Source organism: Podarcis pityusensis (assembly GCF_964106645.2).
Source record: "Podarcis pityusensis genome assembly, chromosome: 6".
In the NCBI taxonomy this organism is placed as follows: domain Eukaryota; kingdom Metazoa; phylum Chordata; class Lepidosauria; order Squamata; family Lacertidae; genus Podarcis; species Podarcis pityusensis.
The window spans coordinates 72,756,513-72,780,791 of record NC_138030.1 but is presented as its reverse complement, the minus strand read 5'-3'; the positions used below and the strand labels follow the sequence as shown (position 1 = coordinate 72,780,791).

The 24,279-nt window shown below is 41.0% G+C and overlaps 1 protein-coding gene across 10 annotated transcripts in view; it reads left to right on the top strand.

Annotated features, from left to right (window-relative positions):
- ZNF644 (zinc finger protein 644) overlaps window positions 1-24,279 on the top strand; it is a 78,036-nt gene that overhangs the window by 46,903 nt on the left and 6,854 nt on the right. For 6 of the 10 annotated variants that reach the window (XM_081008533.1, XM_081008537.1, XM_081008539.1 and 3 more), the window contains 2 exons: window positions 8,527-8,629; window positions 9,781-11,468. In XM_081008533.1, the coding sequence (XP_080864659.1) occupies window positions 8,527-8,629; window positions 9,781-9,973 (296 nt within the window). In that variant the 3' untranslated portion in view covers window positions 9,974-11,468. Of the gene's footprint in view, window positions 1-673; window positions 869-8,526; window positions 8,630-9,780; window positions 11,469-11,543; window positions 13,158-13,191; window positions 13,361-14,266; window positions 14,408-17,451; window positions 22,592-24,279 lie in introns of those variants that run through there. The other 4 variants (XR_013987211.1, XR_013987210.1, XR_013987212.1 and 1 more) reach the window with 4 other exon arrangements.

The window sequence follows — 24,279 nt, the reverse complement described above, 5'->3', positions numbered from 1 at the left end:
TAATTGTGTAATTACCCTCTGGCAACACTGAAGGCGTGGAATGTTAATACATAAATAGCCTGCAACATTTCCATACAGATGTTTAATTTATCTGCAAACCTGGAGACTGCAATGGATATTGTCACAATTTTTTATGCTTTGCAAATCATAAACTGCTGTCTCCTAACTCTATGTGTGTGATCTGGAAATAAATCCCTTTCAGTTGTAGACTGTGCCTGGCTATATAGTATTGTCAATTCAAGTGAAGAATTCTACTACCAATTTTCCTATGAGAATTTGAGAGCAAAATCCTGGTGTTTGTCTTCAGTTTGACACCACTTCTTTAAATTTCATTGTTTCCTCTTATTTCTGTTAGCAGTTTCCCTAGATGAGAAAAAGCTGCATTTTAGGGAAAGAAAATATATTAAATGGTTACTCTTCTGTGACAAAAATATAATGCCCCTGTGTTAATTGCTGTACTATGTAATTATTTTTCTTCATTTCAGCTTAATTTTAATACCTAGGACTAGTATTTTTCGTAGTGTTACATATTTTTGAAGGAAATGCCATGGCCATAAATTCCTTTGAGCATTTTTCAGTTTTGTGCCCTAGTTGCATAATTGTATGCATAAATGACCTTTATTTTTATATGTGACAATTGCTATGGGACCTTTTGTATTTTACTTTTGAATAGGAGAAAAACTATCAACTATCAAACTCACTGAAGCTGAAAGGAGTGTTTTTCCCAGGGCTACATGAGCTTCTGGTCAAGACATTGGCATTTTTCACTACTCTGCCTTTGTTTATTTAATGACTTGTGGAGAACACGAGCATGCCCTTTCCTCTAATGGTCAATTGAGCCCAGTGATTAGATACAGATGCTACCATGAAAAGGGTAAGATTTAGGATAGTGATGGTCATTGTCAGCCTGGAACATTGCATTCTCCCTGACCAAACTGCTTAGGGATTAGTTCCAGGACATCCCTGGTATCATTAGATCGCTCTACCCTTAACTGTCAGTTGCAACTTGAGTCTGGTCTGGGACACCCTAGTTTTTATTTAACAAAATTTATATACTGCTTGATGGTAAATAAGCAGTTTACAGTGAAGAGTGAATACTCTTTATCTTCTTAATAATCCCTATTGTATTTAGTCTGTGAATTTCAAGGTGTATAAAAAGACATGGTTTTAAAAGTAATTTAAAAAAAAATCAGATATAGTAAGTTTCAATTATAACAAGGTGCACTTTTAAAATGAAGTCTTAATTTCATGCAAATATATGTCTTAAAACTGAATTTATATAATTTGAGAGGCTAGTCATCACAAGATTTAGTACTACTATTTACATAATGCTTATATTATGTCTTGATATTTGATGTCAGAGACTAGAAGGTCATCATAGGCTCTAGAATCCAGGTAATGCTATTCTGTTTCGCACCAGGATTATCCACTGAGCACACATAATCTACTTCTATCTAATGCTTTAGCTCCCTAAACTCTGCAATATGTTCAGTTCAACAGACAGCCTTTAATTCATGAGTCTACCAGTTAAATGAAATGCACGTTCTTATTGCTTTCCATCTCGTAGACAAACTGTGTTTTCATTCTGTTGTTGTTGTTGTTATTATTATTACTGTATTATTGTTGTCGTTGTTATTAATTAAATTTATCCAAGGATTACAGGGTGGTTTACAATATAAAAACACAAAAATGCACAACCTAGTAACAAACAAAAACAGTATATAGATTATAGATTATTTAATTAGCTGAAGACCTAGAAGAAGAGGAATGTGTTTTCCTAGTGCCTAAAGATATGTAACAAAGGGGCCAGGCGAGCCTCCCTGGGGAGAGCATTCCACAAACAGGGAGCCACCACAGAAAAGGCCTATTCTTGTGTTGCTGCTCTCTGGACCTCTTGCGGAGAAGGCATATGAAGAAAGGCCTCCTATGATGATCACAGGGTCCGGGTCGATTCATATGCGGAGAGCTGCTCCTTGAGGTTGAACCATGTTGTGGTTGTAAGCCACAAACAGGGAGCCACTGCAGAAAAGGCCTGTTCTCATGTTGCCACCCTCCATACCTATCATGGAGAAGGCACACAAAGAAGGGCCTCAGATGATGATCACAGGGTCCAGGTAGGCTCATATGGACAGAGACAATCCTTGAGCTATTGTGCTCCTGAGCCATTTAAGGCTTTGTGGATCAAAACCAGCACTTTGAATAGGGCCCCAAAACTAACTGGCAGGGCAGTTGGCTCAGGGTTGGCGTTATATGCTCAAACTGTCTTGCCCCGATGAGCAACCTGACCATTGAATTCTGCTCCAGCTGAAGTTTCCAAACTGTCTTTAGATTCTATAGCACAAAAGACAGGTGGGTTGTATGGCCTAAGATAAGATAAAATAGTAAGGCCGAAATGTTAAGCTTATTTAAAGTTCTGATCAGGGCTATCCTAAACTGAGGTGGGTCACCTCAGATGGTAACACCATAGTCGATAACTTTATATTTTTGAAGGGATTTGGATTCCCTGCCCCTATCACCAAAATGTATTGGGCTGTTTCTAGTCCTAACTGCATTTGCAAGGCATTATGAATCCCAAATAATTTTGGTTGACTTTACCTTTTTTTTAACTTTCTTTTATGCGTGTTGAAGTGGGTTGATCAGATCTGTGGTACAGTATTACAGCATACTTTGTGGCTGGATTTTTAAATATTTTCCCTAATAAATTTATTTCGGTTTTGTTGGCAATAATTTTGCACTGATATTTTGAGAATTATTTTCTGAAGTCATTAGAAATAATTTAGAATCAAAATGTGTGTAAGTTTTTTTTTTTTTTTTTTGTAATCTTTCATTTATTTCCAGTTAGTGTAAGATGTGTAATCTGGTTGTGTGGCAAAACTAGAAGAATAAGCAGAAGCTCTTGCAATGGGCTTCCGCTGGTAGAGCTGGTTAGAGGAATCCTGCCCTAAATGGGCATGTATTCTCTTCTTTGAGTTTATTAGCATTAAGAAAATGTGATTGGATGTTAGCTGAAATTTTTGTTTCACATACAACAGTTATTGTGACCACCATGACACCACAGTGCGCAACTTACATAGCGTAAATGTGTTGTCAGGTGCGTCATTTAAACTTGTCTCGGCACTGTCACTGTCATTTCTTCCCTACAACTTCAGTGATTATTTATTTGTACTATACCATCACTGTAGGGTACCTTGCAGAGCTTTACAAAAAGAGAGTTTCCTGACCTCCTGAAGCTTACAGTTTGAATACAAGTCATAGAATTGTAGAGTTGGAAGGGTCCAGGAGGGTCATCTACTCCAACTCCCTGCAGTGCAGGAATCTTTTGCCCAACATGGGGCTCGAACCCATGGCCCTGAGATTAAGAGTCTCATGCTGTACTGATTGAGTCTCAGACAAGGGGAGGCTGAACATACATTGTTGCTTTTAGGGAGTGGGTGGAGCTGTGGTCTAAAGTCCTAAACCACTGAGCTTGGGCTTGCCAATCGGAAGGTCAACTCTGTGTGATGGGGTGAGCTCCCATTGCTCTATCCCAGTTCCTGCCAACCTAGCAGTTTAAAAGCACACCATTGCAAGTAGATAAATAGGTACCGCTGCGGTGGGAAGGTAAATGGCATTTCTGTGCGCTCTGGCTTCCGTCACGGTGTCCCGCGGTTTAGTCATGCTGGCCACATGACCCAGAAAGCTGTCCGTGGACAAACGCCAGCTCCTTCGCCCTGAAAAACGACACGAGTGCCACCCCATAGTCGCCTTTGACTGGACATAACCGTCCAGGGGTCCTTTAGCTTTACCTTTTATTGCTTCTCGAAGAAAGATAATAGAATTACACATTAATATGTTTAGTAGGTAGATAGCTTTTAATGGTTATTTATCAGTAACCTCAACTTGGGCGTGACTTCGAAAAGTGTAGAAACATATTTTTCTACTAGCCCCCCACCCCACTTTATCGAAGCATGTAGAAGCTTCTATCCACTTCCACTCAGGTATATCAGGCCCTTCCTGATTGGCTCCTGCTAGCTGGGCTGATGCCACCATGGGAAATATTATTCCAAAAGAAAGCACAGAAGCAGAAAGAGACACCAAAGTACTGGTGTCAGTTGGGAACGTCATTATTTTTGCATTTGAGAGAGGGCAGTTGAAAAGGAAATTTGTCGGCCAAGTGATGGGCAATATGATCTTTGAATATGAAAACCTCTTCTTAAAAAAGGAGACTTCACTGACATTTGTCTTCCCTGCAGATGATGATAAATGTTCACTTGAAAAGAAACAAATCATTAGGGTGTTGTTACAACCAAGTGTTGGGACGCGGGTGGCGCTGTGGGTAAAACCTCAGCGCCTAGGACTTGCCGATCGCATGGTCGGCGGTTCGAATCCCCGCGGTGGGGTGAGCTCCCGTCGTTCGGTCCCAGCTCCTGCCCACCTAGCAGTTTGAAAGCACCCTTAAGTGCAAGTAGATAAATAGGTACCGCTTTATAGCGGGAAGGTAAACGGCGTTTCCGTGTGCTGCGCTGGTGCAGGCTCGCCAGAGCAGCTTTGTCACGCTGGCCACGTGACCTGGAAGTGTCCTCGGACAGTGCTGGCCCCCGGCCTCTTAAGCGAGATGGCCGCGCAACCCCAGAGTCGGTCACGACTGGCCCGTACAGGCAGGGGTACCTTTACCTTTACCTTACAACCAAGTGTTAATTCCTGCGGGTTTTGCAACATCCCACATGGACGACCTGCAAGTGTCATGTGCAGGATCTTGCTGTGGAGTCATTTGTATGTGTCTGTCAGTAAATCGCCACATGCTATGTTGGTCACAAATCATTTGTTGGAAAACTGTCTTTCCACAGTTTCCAATAAACATTACCATAAGTTTGATATTTGCCCATGAAACATTAGCTGTTTATGTATCTGACTGCAGATAGAGAATAAATTTACAGATAACTTCTTGAGGTTGCAGAACTGTTGTGTTGGACACACATGTTAAAGTACAGTAAAAATGCAGCATTTAAACTTTCTGTGGCATACTTCTTGGTTATTTTTGTAGGGTTGGTTCCTGCTAGCTAGGGAAGATCATTCCTGTTAACAAATAGTTTAATGTTAATCCCAGTTCAAGTATTATTAGCTAACACATGAAATGCTATGTAAGAAGCTTACAGATTTTATGTTGCTCAGCATTGTACTATCCGTTTATTTTTGATAATTGGCTTCCATAAAACTTTGTTGTGAAACAAGCAGCTTTTATCATTCTTGTAAGAATTTATATGGCTCGCTGTCAGTGGTGATCTGGTAACATGCTATATTCTTTTACCATTGGAATTAGCTTTATTTTCTACAAGTTTGGTAGAAAGTGTTTAAATGGTGATTCCTTGACAAGCTTATCATCAGCCTGGCATATTCAGGAATGGCAAGGAGACTTCTCTTGTTTCTCTTGAGATCTTTCCCCTGTTGTACTTCGCTGTGTTTCTTGGAGATTCTTCTCCCTTAGTCCAACATTTACCGTCTATTGCAACTTTGGTGCCTTCCAGGCTCCTTTCTTTTATTTAACTCTGCTTCCTTAGATAATGCTCTAAAAATGAGAGTTGGAAGGTACATCCGGTTCAATTTCCTGCCAATGCGGGAAGCTCTCTACAGCAGGGGAAGGGAACCTCTTGACTCAGCAGGCCAGAACCTCATCTGGCCCCATCCCCATAGAGTAATTTTGGCTGGCGGTGCTTTGTCCAGATCTTAGACAAGTCAATTGAAAAATAATGTTTTCTTTTCCAGAGAAAATGCTTTTCGTAGTGTTCGTAACCAAGACAACACACCTGTCAAAGTCACAGCACAGCACTTCCCAGTCAAGCTGGTTATTGGGAGCTTGGGAACTTCAGTGCATGGAGCTTTGCATTGGATAATTTTACTGATCAGATAACTCATATTGGCCCTTGGGTAAAGACCAATGGAAGGGGGCACTATTGACTGGCCAGTAAAATATACAAGTCCAGAGGCAAAGAAGGATAAAGACGAGAAGGCAGAGATGGCAAAAAGATTAGTGGAGTTGAGGTGTGCCAAGTGGTCATGAGATGAAGACTCATAGCTTAAAGTAATCCTAGAAGAGGAAGGACCAGAAGGAAGCAGCTGGAGGTAGACACTTCTGGAAGATATGTGCTTAAGGAAGCAGATAGGCTCCAGCAAACAGGCAGCGTGGAATCTTTAAGATGGTGGTTCTGACTCAAGTGAGAACTTTTTCCTCAGAAAAGCATATTTGCTGTGACTGAACGTTTATCAGGCCAGTAAGAAGCAAAGTGAGAGAAGATATCATTGTAGATGCTGGTCTTGCTTTGTGACTGCTGGCTGGTATAGGGAGGATGGGGAATTAAGTCCTGAATTTAAATAGAAGGTTAAATAGGGAAAGGAGATTCCATATTCCGTTCCACATTCCATGGCAATTATGCCAAGTTTAAATAAGGCATAACATTTGAAGTTGTAACGTTTTATCTTGAATAATATATTAACCTGCAGTTGTTAAATTAATCTAATTTCTGCATATATTAATGCCTGTAATATATTATTTTGTTCTTGTTTAAGCTCTTAGTTGATCAGATCTTATGCCCACGCTTTGTTTTATGCTATAAAAAGGTGAAATCCAGGAAGTGGTTATTGTGGTTGTAATGGGTGTTTATCAGCAGGGCTAAGTTAAAGATGCATATATTTTCCCCCACACTATTCATGGTTGCCTTTCTTCTACAGCCTATGTAAGCTTTTCAGTCATTTGGTACGCTTAGTGTGCTGTGACATCTAGAGTTTTTGCCTCCAGGAGGACATTCTAAATCAAAGTCCCAGGACTATTTTAGCTTTCAGTAATCTGTGCAAGAGAAGAGCTAGCTTTAGAGCAAATAGCTGGTGTAATCTCAGACCCCTAGAGCATTTGCTGATGGCAGGTCTAATAATTTGAGAATTGGGAAGAGAGGTAGATTTTATTTCCCCCCCTGAAAACTGGTTATCTTGGGAAATCAAATCTAAGAAAATGTGAGGAACTAAGCAATAGTGAGCTTTTCGCTATTCTTGCTCCTGCTGTCCATATAGTGGTCTTTAAGAATTCTTTAGCCTAGTTTTGCCATTTATATATCCAAGACAGACATGCAGAGATAAGTGTTATTTGGACCTGTGCGTTCTTCCTTTTTTGCCAGTGCCTGTCCTTTAAATAGTGGCCAGAAAATGCTATAATGGATGGTATGGCATCTCCAGTACCAATACAATTATCATAGTTTCACTCCGAAGAGAGAATTTCCTTGGTGATACTCAGTGGTTTTTGAGTGCAGCAATGCAATACATTTTCCATTTCTGTATTTTATTATTATTATCTAGGTGATAGGAGGAAACACCTCATCCTATAGTTTGTGGATTTTTGTTTGAAAATGTTATGTTATTTGATTTGAGGTATGGACAAAAGCTTGCTGTTAAATTCTTTAAAGTTTACCTTGACTCCCTGGATTCCAGCATATATTCTGATTGTTAGGTTGTAGTAGCTGTCAGATGGAAACTGCAGACTGTCCTGCCTTTTATCTTCTTCATGCCATAAGTCGCTTAGATGAGGAATTTGGAGGTTATATTATTTTGAGAGCATTTTACTTTACACAGTTTATGACATTATCCTTCTCTGTAGAAGAGGGTTACATTAATCACAAACATAAGTAGGTATTTGCAAGTAGAATTCTTGCTTTGTTTCCAGCTCTTTTGTACTGCTGGTACATGTGCTTGGATAAAGCGGCATGCGTTCATTTCCCAAAATATCCTAAGTGTTTCATGTTCAATTACATTAGGAACTAAACAGTGCATTCTTGTCAGACTAGGCTTTTCCTTTTGAATTCCCTACATTGCTTTATTTCCTTTTGTACCTCAAAAGAATTCACATCACCCTGACACAAATCAGTAATAATTCTGTAGCACATCTGATTCCAGTACACCTTATTAAAGGGACAATCAGCAATGGTTGGAGATCCTGATACTCTTCAGCCTTAAGAACTTAAAACCAAAACAAAACCGTTATCATAAGACTCCTTTAGCATACAGAACAGAAAACGTTTCAGTGTAATATATACAAAAGTTCTAGTTATGAAGTTTGTCAAAGCATACTTTATATTTAATCATCGGTCCTTTGAGTTATGGTTGTTGGCTGCATGATGAAAACAAATGATATTGACATTTCAAATGATATTGAAGGCCTCTATATTGATAAAATTTACAAGCAAAGCATGATGCTTGGGTTACCAGTTAGGTAGAATGACTTAGTAGTCTGAAATGTGGTTTGGTCATCAAATATACATGTTTTAAAATTAAACTTAAACTGTAGGTGTCAAGCATGTAAGCTCATTTGTGCATGAAAATGGTGTGCACACTTCAGCTTTATGATGAATTGGAAAGTGCATATTTTCAAGTTACATAATTTAATATGGTATAGAAAATAAGTGAGTATAGAAGTATCCTTTAACATATTTCGGGGGGAGGGAATTATCCAGTAAAGTGCTCAAAACTTATATCTATCTACATGATTTTATTTTCTCTTCATAGCCATAGATTGTAAGCAAAAAAAATCAAGATCAAGATCTGGGAGCAAGAAAAAAATTCTGCCATTACCTCATGGTGCTGATGAAGTTTACATACTCCGGTGCAGGTATATGTGGAACTGCATTGAGTCATTTGGAGTAGCTATAGCTTGTTTCTGATTTGTAGAAATGCATCTTGTATTTGAGTGTCATGTATGTACAAAAATCTAGTGACCTGTGGACCTAATGATGCTCACTATTCATGAGTGTAGCCGGTAGCTAATAAATGAAAGTACTTAACGAACTGACCAGTTGTGTTGCTGATGATTCGAGAAGTCGGTTGAGGGAAATGGGAAGTCATTTTGGGGGAAACTGAGAAAGCCTTATTTTCCTTGATTCCCCCCTCCCCCAGGCCCTCATTACTTCCCTGCATCCCAGCAAATAAGTCACTGCTAATGAAAGTGAATATTAGCAAGGCTTCCCCACACTCTAGGAATTTAAGGAAGGGTAACCTAATTTGAGGAGAGGTACAGTTGTACCTTGTTTCGCAACTGGGATCTGTTCCGGAGCCCCGGACACTAGACGAAAAGGACGCACAACAAAGCGTGTGCGTGGAGCGGTTTGTGCTTCTGCGCATGCGTGAAGTGCGATTTAGTGCTTCTGCGCATGTGCGAGCAGCAAACCTGAAAGCAACCCGTTCTAGTATTTCTGGGTTTGCCATGGGTAGTCGTTGAAATGGACGCTCAATGAGGCAGACTCAAAACAAGGTACCACTGTACTACCTAATTAGGACTTTACTTAGGTAATAACTAGTACCTTGAACTGGACCGAGAACCTCACATTAGATTATTTACCTTCCCTCTATTATGAGTTGGGACTCACAAAACACTTTGCAGTAGTAGCATATAGCAGTTGGCTTAAAAGATAAGACCATTCCTGCCCTCATGCTTATCGTCTAAAAAACACAACACAAATTGAAGAAAGATGGGGAGGGAAGAAGAAAACCAGACGCCAGTTTTTAATTCACAGTTGTAGTTTTAGAATTATAGGTATAATTTGTGATATAAAGTTGTATGCTTCTGTTTTTTGTATCTAGAGTTACTTATACCTGGGATAAACGATAGCTGAATTAACACCCAGGAATTTTTTTTAATCTATCAGTGATATGCATACTCAGGCTTAGTTTTTCTGTCGTTCTTTTGTGAATCTACTGCACTTAACACAAAGTTCAATTACAATGCTAATGTGCTTTATTTGGATGATTTTAAAAACTGTGCAGGTTTTGTGGTCTGGTGTTTCGGGGGCCCTTGTCTGTTCAAGAAGACTGGATAAAACACCTTCAGCGCCACATTGTCAACGCAAATCTTCCTCGAACTGGGGCTGGCATGGTGGAAGTAACATCCCTGCTTAAAAAACCTGCCTCAATTACTGAAACTTCATTTTCTTTCCTGATGGCGGAAGCAGCTTCATAGAACGTTGGAAACACTTCATATTGCATTGAATGAACATTTTAAATATCTTTGTTAGTTTTTTTAAGGTTAAAATAAATTATCTGTTTATAAAATCTGAAGCCGGAAAATGGGGAGAAGAGTGACAGTTAACATCCAAACAATTGAGTACTTAAAACAGTTACCGTAAGTAGTCTTTATATTTTATATAGGGTGGAAGATGTGTTTTTAAAGTTTACTATGTTTTTTGTCAATTACTGTGTTCACTATTGATACAAGCCCATTACACGTAAGCAGCCGTTTTTAAAATGTTGCACATGGGTACTTAAGATAGGTTTTATGAAATGAAAACATTCTTTACAGTGTTACCAGAATCAATGCTCTGTTTATTAAACAAAAAACCCTTGCTTAGTAAAATATTATATTTTGTTTGTATGTATGTAGTGTTTTGTACAATACCAAGAAATGCTAATGCAATTAACTCAATTTAGGGCATTAAATATCATGTACTTCATAGTTCAAGAGACTGTTCCATTCAAATAGGGCAATTAGTACTACTCTTATCTAGCTGTGTAAGTGTTTTTTTTAATCACACAAGACTCTTTTGTACTAAAAGTAGAGGGAAACTTGTTAAACAAATTTCTAAAAATAATGTACATAGTACTGGAAACTATTTGTGGTAAGGAAATAATATTCTTTACTTCACTTGCATTTCTCACTGACAATAAAATGGTGCATCCATGCTACCTCCAACTTTGTCAGCAGTAATGGTATTTCCCCTTTCCATTTGTTGCATCAAGCACTCACAGTTTTCTTTATTTTTAATCACAATTTTGTTAAGTCTTTCTTTTTATGCCTAGCTTAAGTATGAGTTGCTTACAGGACATTTTTGACATTTTTTTGCCACCTCTTTTATTTAATACTGTAGAAATGTACTAAGAAGCATTGCTCACTACATGACTTAGCCTAGACTTTTCATTTTACAATTGTTTAAAGAAATCATAACACCCTTGGACAAAAAAAAAAAAAAGGTTTCTACATATGAAGAGAATGTTTACAATTTGAATTTTAAAACTTGTTTTGGATGTAATTATATGTATGAAAACTGTAACACTATGCTCATGCTAAGGACCTATTTACAGAATTATTGAAATAAATGTGCTGTGAGGATGGAAAAAAATATGGTGCAGGTGTCTTGGTCAAAATAAGTATTGGCTGTTCACAAAAATGAAATGTCACGTTTCAACAAATAAGCAAATTCCTCTTTTGAAAACTGGTTCTGTAATGCAAGTAATGTTTCATTTTATTCATGTAGGGTGACTAATACTGTAGTTAAGCCAAGGAAAAGCATTGATATTGTTTTGCGTGTAAATAAAGTTATAAAAGCAGTTGAGATGTGAGGAGTATTTTGGTGGAGAATATACATACCTCACAGCCAGTGAAATTGCTTTCCTCATGGTATATCTCCTTACCAAGAATATATCTCTCTAAATAAAAAGGTTAAAAGAAAACATTAAAATGTCTGTAATGTGAACTATTATTTTACATTATGTATGGCATACAAAGTTGATTTTTCTCTTTTGATCTTTTGAAGGATCTCAAGCAAAGTACCTGTGATGAAAATGTAATATTAGTTCCCAGGTAAAATGCATCTGACTTAAATGTATAGAAACTTCTATAATTTGGCAATGGTTTCAAGAGCAGGCAAGAAAACCAGTGGAAAATATAGTGCAGCCAAGTCTTTTGTGTGTATGTATAGAGACGGAAGAGATTCATACCAGGATCTCCTTTACTGTACATGGTTGGTATTACCTAACAAAAAAAGTCTTATGCTTAAGCAAATGGAAACCACAACTGCACCCAGGGAGGGAAATGGTTTTTGCCTCCTCAAAACTGAGTTTCCTAATGCAGCCAATCCCAGTTGATCATCGAAGCTGTACTACAAAGCCTGGTCAATCACCTGACGGTTGGTTGTGCAGGGCTCTCTTCAAGCAGTGACAATCAGCTGGTCATCAGCTGGTAGCCAGGGCTTCAATACTGCAGAGGGCTTTGCAGATATGTTGATCAACTGATGGGCTGTTCCACCAAAACGCCTTTGGGCTCAGCCATGACTCTAACTATAAGGCAGGTGAGTGTGGCTTGGCCAAAATGGCCTCATAGACCCAATGGGGAGGCCTGGTGGACTTAATTAAATCCATGGGCTGGGAGGTCCCTCACCCCTGTTCTCGAAGGGAGTGCTTCATCAAAACTGTATAACATTTGGTGTTTCTTTTAGAAATGGCAGAAGTAAAGTTAAAGTGTTCTACCTGCTTATTCGATAGCCTAAAAATCCATAATTCATACTCAATCCTGCAGTGATTCTTGCACTTGAAAGCTTGAGGAATGTCAGACTAAGGTTCATTCTCTACTTTTCAACCATCTGTGGCCCAAAGAAAGAACTGCAGGGAGACTTGCTTTTTGCAGGTCTGAGCAATTAGGAAACCTGCTCTCGCTGACTGCAGACCACCTTTGCTGTGCTCTCCTCAACCATCTCTGTCACATACAAAAAATATTCCTCCTATTTAGCTGAGAGACTATGACTTGCCGAGTTGTCAAACCAGGATTCTTAACCCAAGACTTCCTAGCCAAAGCCCAACATACTACACAACTGTACACTTTTATCTTGAGCTTTTAATCTAAAGGTGGGTGGTGCAGTATAAAGTTATTGTGCATTGCGGCTGGCCTCTACTTTGTACCTATCATTTTCTTTCTAAGTAGATGGGAAATGTGTGACCCTCCAGATGTTGCTGGACCACAACTCCCATCATCCCTTGCCATAGACCATGCTGGTTGAGACTGATGGGCGTTGGAGTCTAACAACAGCTGGAGACCCATAGGTCCCTCTTCTCAGCCTTTCTGCTTCTTATCTGCAGCTTTGCCACTCTCAATTTACCCATGGTTATTCCCCAACCTCAGTCCTATTCCTATGGACTCACAGCAGACTCAACCTTCGTTTGTTCATTGGAATAAATGTTTTTCTAGAATGGTGACTTAACAAATAATGAGATCTGCCCCCAGCCCAATCCTTTGTGGGGGGCATTGCATGGGCTACACAACAAGGAGTGTCCATATTTGAATTTTTGTATAACTGCAGTTGTTCTCTACTTATGAAATGGCTACTTGATATTATTCAAATATTTGAATAAACATACCCAGGGAGTTGAGATGATATGGTGGTAGAGTGATGGATTTATTTCTTTAAGATGCTACATCCTATGGACAAGTCTTCAACAATCATTGCCTTTCTGATCAGTGTCAAACCTAGAGTAATTGTTCCTATTGTAACATCTCTCTTGTGCTGTGGATTTAAAAAGAAGCAAAGACCCAGAGTTCTACAGAACATCACAACATAAAGCATGCATCATAGAGCAGGTATGCATCACTTTAGATACACTATTTGCAGGACCTGAATTATTGATTCCTCAACACTCCAAAGCTTTAAGATGTACAATAGGGCCAACTAATGTTCAATTATATCTTTCACATTTGCAAAATGCTGTGCTGAAGAAAATGGGAATAAAAGTGGAAACATGATATGCTTCTCTTTCTGTACTGGAATCATATCGCCATTGTGATTGTTCTTTGGATATTTAAGGTAGCTGCATTTATTAGTATTCCTGCTGTATCTCTTAAAACGGGTACAGACACAAATCATGTGTCTATATGTCTGTGAAACGCAACCCAGTGCAACTTGTTTATACCTTAAGTTTGTACCGCAGTACCAAATGCTACAATCTGATTTTCTCTCATTTCAATCGGTCTGGAGTGTAAAAAGAATGACTGACAAAGTAGAGTGTGAGTTAACAAGATTAAACTGTATTTTACCTGAGTAAGGATCTGCATGTCAACATAGTATATATACCACTCACTCGAAATGCCTTTCATCTGCCTCTTTCAGAAAGAAGCCAATTATATCATGTAAAAATAATGTATAAAATAGCATATGTACTTTCTAGGATGTAGATACTGCTGGGAACACAGCTCAAAACTGTGTAAGAAACGAGAATAGCATCAGAAAATAAGGTTCTGTGTGCATTCCTATTACCTCGGAGCCTCTTCAATTTGTCATCATTCTTTGCTGAATAGAGTTCACATCTTCTTGTTAATGTTCTTGAATGTGAATGCTGAAAGTTGCTGGAAGATGTTGGCTACCAATAGAGTTGACAAAAGTGTAAAATTGTAGCAACAACTCTTAATAGCAGATAAGCAGAATTTCTTGTTTACGTATTTATTTTTGAGTAAGCCTGTGAGTGGGAATTCTCTCTCTTCTGCGTGTAGCTTCAAATATGTTGGTTGACATGATTTAAGAGAAGAGGAACCAGGGCAATAAAGGATTGGAGCATCTGTCTTGCCCTGGACAAAGCATCAGGCTTGAGTGTTTCTCCTTAAGTGCACAGCTGGTTAGGTTCCATAATGAAGGTAAGATGCTTTTCTTCTTTTTTTTACAACTCCTGTACAAACTTGCAGGGAGTTCTGGTTAATAATGAATGCAGTAGATGTCACCAAACTTTCCATACAAAATTTAAAGGCAGTTTTCTGATTTTAACTGGAACCGTGCCAGATAAGCTCAAACTACCACCACTAGAAGCAAACAAATTAAGCAACCTGCAGGCTAACATGATTTCTTCACAGTATGGAGCAGATGGCAAATGATTTAATTAGGGGTGAAAAAAGTGCTGGCTTTACATTTCAGTTTGCTTTAAGGTCTCGTTCTATGGAGCAGACTATGGATGGTGTGATGTCAAACTAATGCATTTTAGACCTTGGTGTTGAGTAAAAAGAAAATGGGAAGACATGTCTCTAAAAAATAAAAAAAATTGCCCAAAGGAGCAATTATGTAGTTTAGTCTAGACTGTTTGCCACCTTAGTAAGTTTTATAGAAGTTAGTTGACACCATGGTTTATAAGCCATCTGAATTCACAAGGATCTGCTGCTTCCACAGTTCTGTAAGAGTTCTTGGAGCAAAATTTTCAAAGCTATTACACGTAAAATCTAATCCAGCTTTTCTTTTAGTAAAAAGAGCAAACCGGGGGGTTTATCTTGGAAAGTTACACATACTGAAGCACTTTGATTTGGGTGGATTGCATAGGCTTCTTTCATCATTCTACAAAGCGTATCTGAAAATCCCCTAATCCTAGACCTTCAGCCGTCGTGGCTGGGGCTGATCTAAGTTGGCGTCAAACTGCATCCAGAGGGCCATAGGTCCTCTGCCATGTTCTAAAACTGTTGCTGACTTGTATTGTGGTCCCCTCTAACAGTTCTGACTATCTGTTGCAGGGTGCTGAATGCAGTGTTGCTATGGTACTACTCGGCATAAAAAACACACACCATCCCTACAAATCCAGTGTTGCTACTTTATTCAGTGCAATCCAGAGAACTATGAAGATTCTCTTAGGCAGCTGGGTTTTTGTCTTAACAACAATGGAGAGTCACAGGTTCAGACAATGTACAATATATACAGTCAGCAAGGGTCTGTGTGTGCACTGGATGTAGGCTGTTTTATATTGCACAGCTCCATTTGTGCATGAGAGAGTAGATCATATATTTCATTAGCAGCTTGCTATAATGCTCTATATCTATAGAACCAGTACCAAAATAAAATAGGTTGATATCCATAGGTAAAAATAGATCCTTTAAAAAATAATTCATTACATCTGGTAATATAAAGTATGATAGTTTGATCCAGTTCAGGGTGATTCCTGGTTATTGAGCAGAAAGATAAGGTAAGTTACATATAGTCCCAAAGAAGATCAGATAGCTCTGTGTCTTATGCTTTGAGGGGGTCACCAGACTTATGGGTGATGATTTGCCATAGAGTAGCAAAATCTTTAATACAAACTTTGCCCCAGTGATTTGTAATTTTTTAGAAACCGCCATAATGTTCTCTATACTACATTTCCAGGTGCAAGTTCATTTTGTTTTGTTTTTGCCACTTTCTGATTCTGAGTTATGATTAAATTTGCACCCACTATAACAGAATTAACCATCAGTTTTGGATGGAGATCATTGGCATGATCAGGGAATGCAGATAGCAAACACAAAATGGGATCATGGGAAATATTTGTAATACTGTACCCATCTCTTGCAATATTTGCATTCATAGAGAGCAAATCAAACATGAAGATCCATGTGTTGTTGATGAAATGCCAAACTAGGTAGTTTCTGATGCAATTTATCGTGTGTGTGTGTGAGAGAGAGAGAGAGAGAGAGAGAGAGAGAGAGGAGATACCTGATGAAAGAGTTGCTGAAAGGCTGCAACCACACAACCTTGCCTGTTATGCTTGAGTTCAAGCCCCTGAGAGTTCGTTTTTGCCGGGGGTGAATGAGAAGTCGTACCTGTAGATTTATCCATCTGTTTCAAACAGAAAAGAGCCACAGTGCAATTATAGAGCACATACATTGAATGAAGGAGGTCACAGGTTCAAACCCTGATGTATCTGGGTTGCTATAGGACTCGTTTATCAAACTACAAAGAGATGCTGCTCAGTGTAGACCACAAGTGGGGAACCTGTGGCCCTCCGGATGTTGATAGACTCCAGCTCCCATCAGCACCTGCCAGCAAAGCCAATGGCCAGCGATGATGGGGCGTTTCAGTGATTGGCTCATCCCGCTCAGTCTTGCCTACTGTTAAGAGATTTATCAGTAAATAGATAGTCGGGTTCTTCCAAGAACAAAAAATAAGGAAGCTGGTAAAAGCACACCATTGCCTTGAAACTAGCAGTGAGCATGTAGTCAGACAGAAATCACAAGGGGGAGGCAGCATATAAATTTTAAAGGGCTTTAATGTGATTTAAATACCATGATGAAGTTGCATTCAGCAACAGTCTGGTCACCAAGTACAGCGTAAAATTATTCTCCACGGAGACGCAGTCCTACAAACTACTTTACCATCAGCCATCTGGCCCAGATTTAATAAGCGCAGTTCAGTGAGTGATATGTAACCCAGGGGGGTGTACTAAATTTGCCTAAACATAAGCATATAATCAGCTCATAATAAAAACCTGGACGCATCTCCAATTTTATATTGCGTTGGGAGTGTTCTTCAAAACCCAAAAAACCATTGCTTGCTTGTCAGTAAAAACCACTGTTTTCTCATTCTGTTGAAGTAAGACACCTTCTAACAGAGAAATGGAACCTCTGGGTTCTCCTATGGGGTTTCCTTGCTGTTGGCGAGGAAATTGCTGGCCAAGCAAGCTAAAGGAATATAAAACTTAAGTCTTTGGCCTTGCATGGGTTTCAGTTCTGGAAGTTGATAGATGGGGAACATCTTTCAGCCTGTGGGTCAGAGATGCACAAGGTTACCCTTTTGAGGGCCAGATGGGAGGGCCAGAGGCAAAGTGGGTGGGTTAAAATTTTAAATCCTCACCTTTGATGCAAATAATGGACATGCTTGTTTTGTGTTGTTTTATTTCCCCCTGTCCTCCAGTCCTCTTTTTTTTCCTAGTCCTCTTTACCTTTGTGAGCCTTGCCAAGTGTGGCTGTGTGGATGTTGACGTCACTCTTGCTGCTTTTCTGTTGTCATCTGTCACAAAGATGGTTCTTGGCCTGCGTCAGCTTCGGAAACGATGCTTCACAGCAGTAGGTTGTCCCAAAGAGAGATGCTATTCTTAGTGCATGTCTCCCTAGCGCAGGAAATTCCTCCTGAGAGATGCACAGTATGCAGAATTCCAGCATCGTCATGCTGTTGCATTTGGCCTGCATTTCCGTGTTGCTTGCAGTCCTAACAGCTTGAATTGAAATCCTTGAAGGGCATCATTTGCTGAATTTTTTCTCAAAACTGATCTAGTTGTTCCCCCACTTTGGAGTCTTTGAAACACCCATGAAACTTCTCCAGAGAATTCACACACTCGGTAAGAATAGCACTGTCTGCTGTTGATTCTGGTTTCTGCTTAGCCAGAGGATGCAAGTATATTATGCACCCCACCCCCCCAACCTGACTCCAACACACTCAGGAGCAGCTGGCTTTTCCCTTGCACTTTTAGAGTGAGGTCTGAAAGATGGCTAGTGATACCAACCACGTAAGCAAGGTTACAGGACCAATTGTGATTGCTAAGTTAACGTGCAGACCAGGTCTTTTTCGTGGTCTCTAGCTACCTGCTTGGGAATTGGCAGGCAGATAGGACCAGCGAGGCAGCAGAAGCCACTGATAGTATGATCTAATTGATGGAGGCTCATTGATTTGCTGCCCTTCATCAGTAATGGTTCCAGGGAGACTTCTAATAGCTGCACAAAAGGTGGACTACAGCTTCCATCATCCCTGACCATTGACCATGTTCAGAGTTCCAACATCATCTTGAAGGTCGCAGGTTCCCCATTTCTGGTCTAGAACCTTAAGAGAGGCCAGTCTCAGAATTGGAGAGCCATTGTTATGAACCTTCTGAGCAAAAGGAACATATTTGAAACTACTTGGGAGTTTTGTTTCTTTGCCCTGGAAGTAAGTTTAACACTTTCTGTAACTTGAAAACTGCATTTTGGGAATTAGTTTAGAGGAGAGCACACTTTTCAAGACATGAGGATACCACCTCAAGTGGATCATATTCCAGTAAGCAATGCCAAACACAACAATTTTATCACAATCAATCGCCAACAATACATGCTTTGTTTTAACACTGCTTTGGATCTTCCCTCTTAAAATTAATAATTAGAAATCTGATGTGTTGCTACAAAGTTAACACAACGTTCAAAATAAACTGCAGCTCTTGTTAGGCATCTGTTGACATTTTAAAAATACATTGGATAAGTAAGAAGAGGTGATGGAGGAATTAAAGTTCCCTTTGTTTCAGTTCCATGGAAATGAAATCTGATAGCTTGGGCTGAATAAGCCGTTGTGTATTAAGTTACTCAAGGACTGGGAGCAACAGCTGACCAACTGCAGTTCATTTACTGTTTGCTGTGAGGAGCCTTACTGGAAATTTATGGAGCAGATGGTCAAGCAATATTCATGGCCTTATGTGCCCGAGTTGTTTTAAAACCCAGATAGGAGCCTAAGGGAGGTATTCAACGTCATGCTAATTTAAAGTCGCTTAGTGGTGTTCTAGTTGCAGCTAGTAGAATGTCTAGTAGGAGGTGCAGAAAACCGCCATGGTTCTTGTCACTGGTTGTGCAACAGGTTGCTGCTGTGGTCCTGAAGCTTCCACCAGTGTTTTTGTCATGCAGCATTTTGTATTGCGCAACCTTTTATTTTTGTGCTTACACTAGTGCAACAGCCTTTGCCCTGGAGGCTGGAGAAGGTTGAATCTTGGCCTGAGTCTCCTTGACACCTTTTGATATCTCTCTCTCGGGTAGTGATGAAGTGTACATTAAACCTAAGCCACGGTGTTCCTGGATTAATGTATATTTCAATTTGATCACATTAAAACACTTTCCTAGTGTTTAAAGTTATCCACTTGACTAAACTAAATAAAGAAATTGGAGGAACTGTTTGCTTTCGATATGCCAACAATCAAATAATATTTTGTAATAAATAATAAAAATACAAAATAACGAGCTGTTTTCTTTCCTTCTCTGCCTTCTCCGCCTGCTGCTGGGAGCTCTGCTTAAGAAGGCTGAAGCCAGCTGGTTCTCGTCAGCGCCTTCTCCTCGGAGTCTTTGAAGCTGCAGGAGAAGTCACTCCCCCTTCTCCCCCTTAAGGCTGCTGTTCAGCAGGTGAAGCTGATTCCTGTCCCATGACACTATTCCATCCCCAAGGTGCCCCTCCACCCGCCAGATGGGTGCCGGCTTTCGGGGAACACAAGAGTGGAAGTGTTGGACCAACTGGGGGGAGGGGAGGCATGGATATCCGAGGCACCTTCCCAAGAGAGTTTAATGAAGTCCGTGAAATTGGCTGTAGACCCCAAATCTCTCATGTTCTTTGGCGATCACTCGTAGCCAAGTAAGATTGTCTTCCATGAACACGGTCTTAACAGTGTGTCCATAAGTGACTGGAGGCCATTTCTGGATCCACACGTCCTTCCACAGTGGGGACATAGGTTTCCGTGCAGGAGTTGATCACGGTGAGGGTTTGCCAAACATGCCTTCCTCTTAGTTCGTTTCTCCCTTTCATCCTGAGTTTGAGCGTCTTCAAAGTCCATGACACCTTTGGTGTAAAGGCTGTTCTCCAACTGAAGCGCTTGCAGGCCAAGTGTTTCCTGTTGTCGGGGTTTATACTAATTTTTTTAGATTTGCCTTGAGAGAGTCTTTAAACCTCTTGTTGACCACCAGCATTACACTTTCCATTTTTAAGTTGCTTTGGAAGACAAACAGGCATGGCCCAGGTCTGTGAAGCTGTTTTTCAGGTGCTTGGAGGGGGTGGTGCAAAGCATCTGGGCATTAGCAATGCTAACCAAGCCCTGGCTCTGTCGCCCCCCCTAAACTGAGGGAATTCTGTTTCCCGCGCAGCTGGCAGAGCCCCTCTTCGCTGAGCATGGGATTGCCACATGCCCTGGCCTCCACAGGAGACTCACAGTCCATCTCTGCGTCTCTATTCCTTTTTGGCCACCGTCAAACGAGGGCAATGGGACTGCCCTAATGATCCTAAACTGAATAGCTGCCCAGCCCAGCTTCAGGTCCCCCATCAAGTGCCCCCCCCAGAACCCACCGCTCCCAACCAACTCAACTGCCTCCCCCCCAACATTCACACTCCCTTTTCAAGCCTCCTCCAATCTACTCTCTATCCACCAGAATTCCACTCTCTTCCCCGCACCCTCCCTGCTTGACATTCCCTTAGTAACTCTAATAGCATTACCTCAATTACTCTATTACACACAATATTTCTTATAGATTTGTGGGGCGACCCCACCAAACCCTGTGAAGGGAAAGGGCTTGGTATTCTCCTGGCAGACGTGGGGAATGGATGCCCAATGCACCTGCCCTGACATTGCTCCCAAGGAAAGCTTGGCCCACCCACTTCAAGGCGAGAGCACCTCATTTGTGCTCTCATGCAGGAAGGTTCTTCTCCCATTCTCTGTTTACGCTCAACTTGTGTTCTCCCCGCCCGATGAAAATCTTTCCTTCCTCTGAAATAGGCAAGAGGAAGGGAAACTTTCTTGATTTACAAAAGTGCATGCATTGTCTCTTTTTTCAAGTTGTGTTTGGTGTGTGGTAGCCCATTCTCATGTTCAGGGATTCTTCCCTCAAAGCAACCCATAGCATAGAGTTCTGCCATGCTTCAAGGATACCTTCCTTCCTTCCTGGATCTCCATTGTGCACCGCTGTGGCTCCTGCAGAAGCGCTCTGTAGAAAGAACAGGTAATTGATGATGAATATGATGATGATGATGGGCAGGGTACAAATTATAAACGTTCTGCAAGTGAGACCAATGTCAACACACCCTTCAGTGATGTCGTGTCATGTAGCAAGGAGAGTTGGCTCCCTTTCTTTGAGCAAGACCTAGAACATGCATGTAAATAAATGTAGCCCATGTTCATGACCTTTCTACCAACCTAAAAAAAAGAAGTAGTAAAGGACCCCTGAAAGTTAAGTCCAGTCACAGACAACTCTGGGGTTGCGGCGCTCATCTCGCTTTACAAGCCGAGGGAGCTGGCGTTTGTCTGCAGTTTTTCCGGGTCATGTGGCCAGCATGGCTAAGCCGCTTCTGGTGCAATGGAGCACTGAAACCAGAGCAGTGCACGGAAACGCCGTTTACCTTCCCGCCGGAGCGGTACCTATTTATCTACTTGCACTATTTGGTGTGCTTTCGAACTGCTAGGTTGGCAGGAGCTTGGGACCGAGCAATGGGAGCTCACCCCGTCGCGGGGATTCGAACTGCCGACCTGATCGGTAAGCCCAAGAGGCTCAGTGGTTTAGACCACAGCGCCACCCATGTCCCAGCCTACAGCTACCCATAAAGTCTTGCCTCTGAAAAACTACGGGTAGCTATTCTACCTACCTACAGCTACCCGTAGAGTTTTTCAGGTGTAAATTTTCATTATCATTAGAATTTATTACCTGCACTTCACCCTAAGGTCCCAGAGTGGGTTACAACTTTTTTTTAAAAAAATCAGTAATAGTTAAGCGATATATTTAAAAACCCTGTCCACTCCAAATATGCTGTGCCATTGCCTTGAGGTGGTAGTGGACTGAATGTGGGCCAACAAACAAGCTGAATGCAGGCAAGACACGTGCTGTGCGTTTGGGGTTCTTGGATCTGGGAAATGGGGAGCTGGTTACATTGCGTGAAGGAGCCAGTGTGTAGTTTGGGGGTACTCTGCGATTCAGCACGGCCCCTTGAGGCCTGGTGGTCTCCAGGGTTAGGGTTTTGCCAGCTATGAGCCTTCTTGGACAGAGAGAGCATGGCTATTCAAGTGCTGGAAATCTCCCACCTGGGCTATTATAATGCTCTGCTCATTACACTGCCCTTGAAGACTGGACGCTACAACTATTGGCGAGCAGGATACCAACTAGTGCCACAGGTGGAGTGCCTATTACATCTGCTTTTAAAAACCTGCACTCTCAGCCAGTTTGTTTACAGGCCCAATTCAATGAGATTTTTCTAATTTGTTGTTATTTAGTCGTTTATTCATGTCCGACTCTTCGTGACCCCATGGACCAGAGCACGCCGGGCACTCCTATCTTCCACTGCCTCCCACAGTTTGGTCAAACTCATGCTGGTAGCTTCGAGAACACTGTCCAACCATCTCATCCTCTGTCGTCCCCTTCTCCTTGTGCCTGCCATCTTTCCCAACATCAGGGTTTTTCCCAGGGAGTCTTCTCTTCTCATGAGGTGGCCAAAGTATTGGAGTCTCAGCTTCAGGATCCGTCCTTCCAGTGAGCACCCAGGGCTGATTTCCTTAAGAATGGAGAGGTTTGATCTTCTTGCAGTCCATGGGACTCTCAAGAGTCTCCTCCAGCACCATAATTCAAAAGCATCAATTCTTCGGCGATCAGCCTTCTTTATGGTCCAGCTCTCACTTCCATACATCACTACTGGGAAAACCATAGCTTTAACTATATGGACCTTTGTTGGCAAGGTGATGTCTCTGTTTTTTAAGATGCTGTCTAGGTTTGTTATTGCTTTTCTCCCAAGAAGCAGGCGTCTTTTAGTTTTGTGGCTGCTGTCACCATCTGCAGTGATCATGGAGCCTAAGAAAGTAAAATCTCTCACTGCCTCCATTTCTTCCCCTTCCATTTTCCAGGAGGTGATGGGCCCAGTGGCCATGATCTTCAATTTTTTGATGTTGAGCTTCAAACCATATTTTGCGCTCTCCTCTTTCACCCTCATTAAAAGGTTCTTTAATTCTGATATACAAAGCCCTAAATGACTTGTGCCCCAAATATATCTGGAGGAGTGCCTTCTGTCACATTAACCTGCCCAAATGTTGAGATCTGAGGGCCGGGACTGCTCTTGGTGCCACTGCCTAACAAAAATTGAGTGGTGGGAGGACAAGAAAAGGTCATCATGGTCAGAGATGAACATTGTATATTGTTTTGTCAGCAGATCAAGGCGTACCTCTTTTACCTGGGCCTTTGGAGAGGGAACGGGATAAGATTAGTGCTACCTCCTTTACCTTACATGTCTTGAGATTACTGTGTAACACTTTCACAGTGTTATTGTGGTTTTATTTGGTGTGTTTTACCTTACTGATTTGGATGTACCCTGCCCTGGGATAGTAGGTGAAGGCTGAATAATAAACACAGACAAATCCAGCTCTCTATCTTTCCTTGAAATATGTAACACATCACATGCTAAAATTTTAAGTAGATAACTGTCCTAAACTTTGTTGCTAGAATTTGACTGATTCCTTAGCATGCACTGGTATGACACAAATCTCCTTACAACAATGAATAAGTTTTTTATTTCTTGCATGCAGTTGATTAGTGATGGATAGCATATGAGATAAAGGTCATTGTACTTTCTGTAGTTTTGGATTCCTAGGCTAATTTCCTTCTCAAGAAGGCCTGAGTAAAAACAAACAAAAACCAGAGTTGCCAATTGTTTCAGGGGCGGGGGGACGGACCCTCTTTGTTTGTTCTATCCTGTTTGTTAATTTCTGTGGGGTAATCTATGCAAAGAAGCATTCTGTCCTAGATTCTCATCCTCTGCTGGACACCAGCTGTCAAGCGTACTAAAGATGAACTTGAATCCCTGCAATTGAAGGCTCAGAGGCTATAGTAAGCAGTTTAAGACAGTATTATGCAGTCCACGGCCACATGGTGGAATGTTGTTAGAATCTGATCCCTTTGCCAATCCTCGGAGCCAAGACAAGAGAGGACTGGTATTTTCCACAAGTAAGAGAAAAGTAACTACTGAGAGTCTGCCTGCTCAAGGAATTGCTGCCTCCTTTTGTAAATAAGAGTTAAGATTGTGCAGCTGT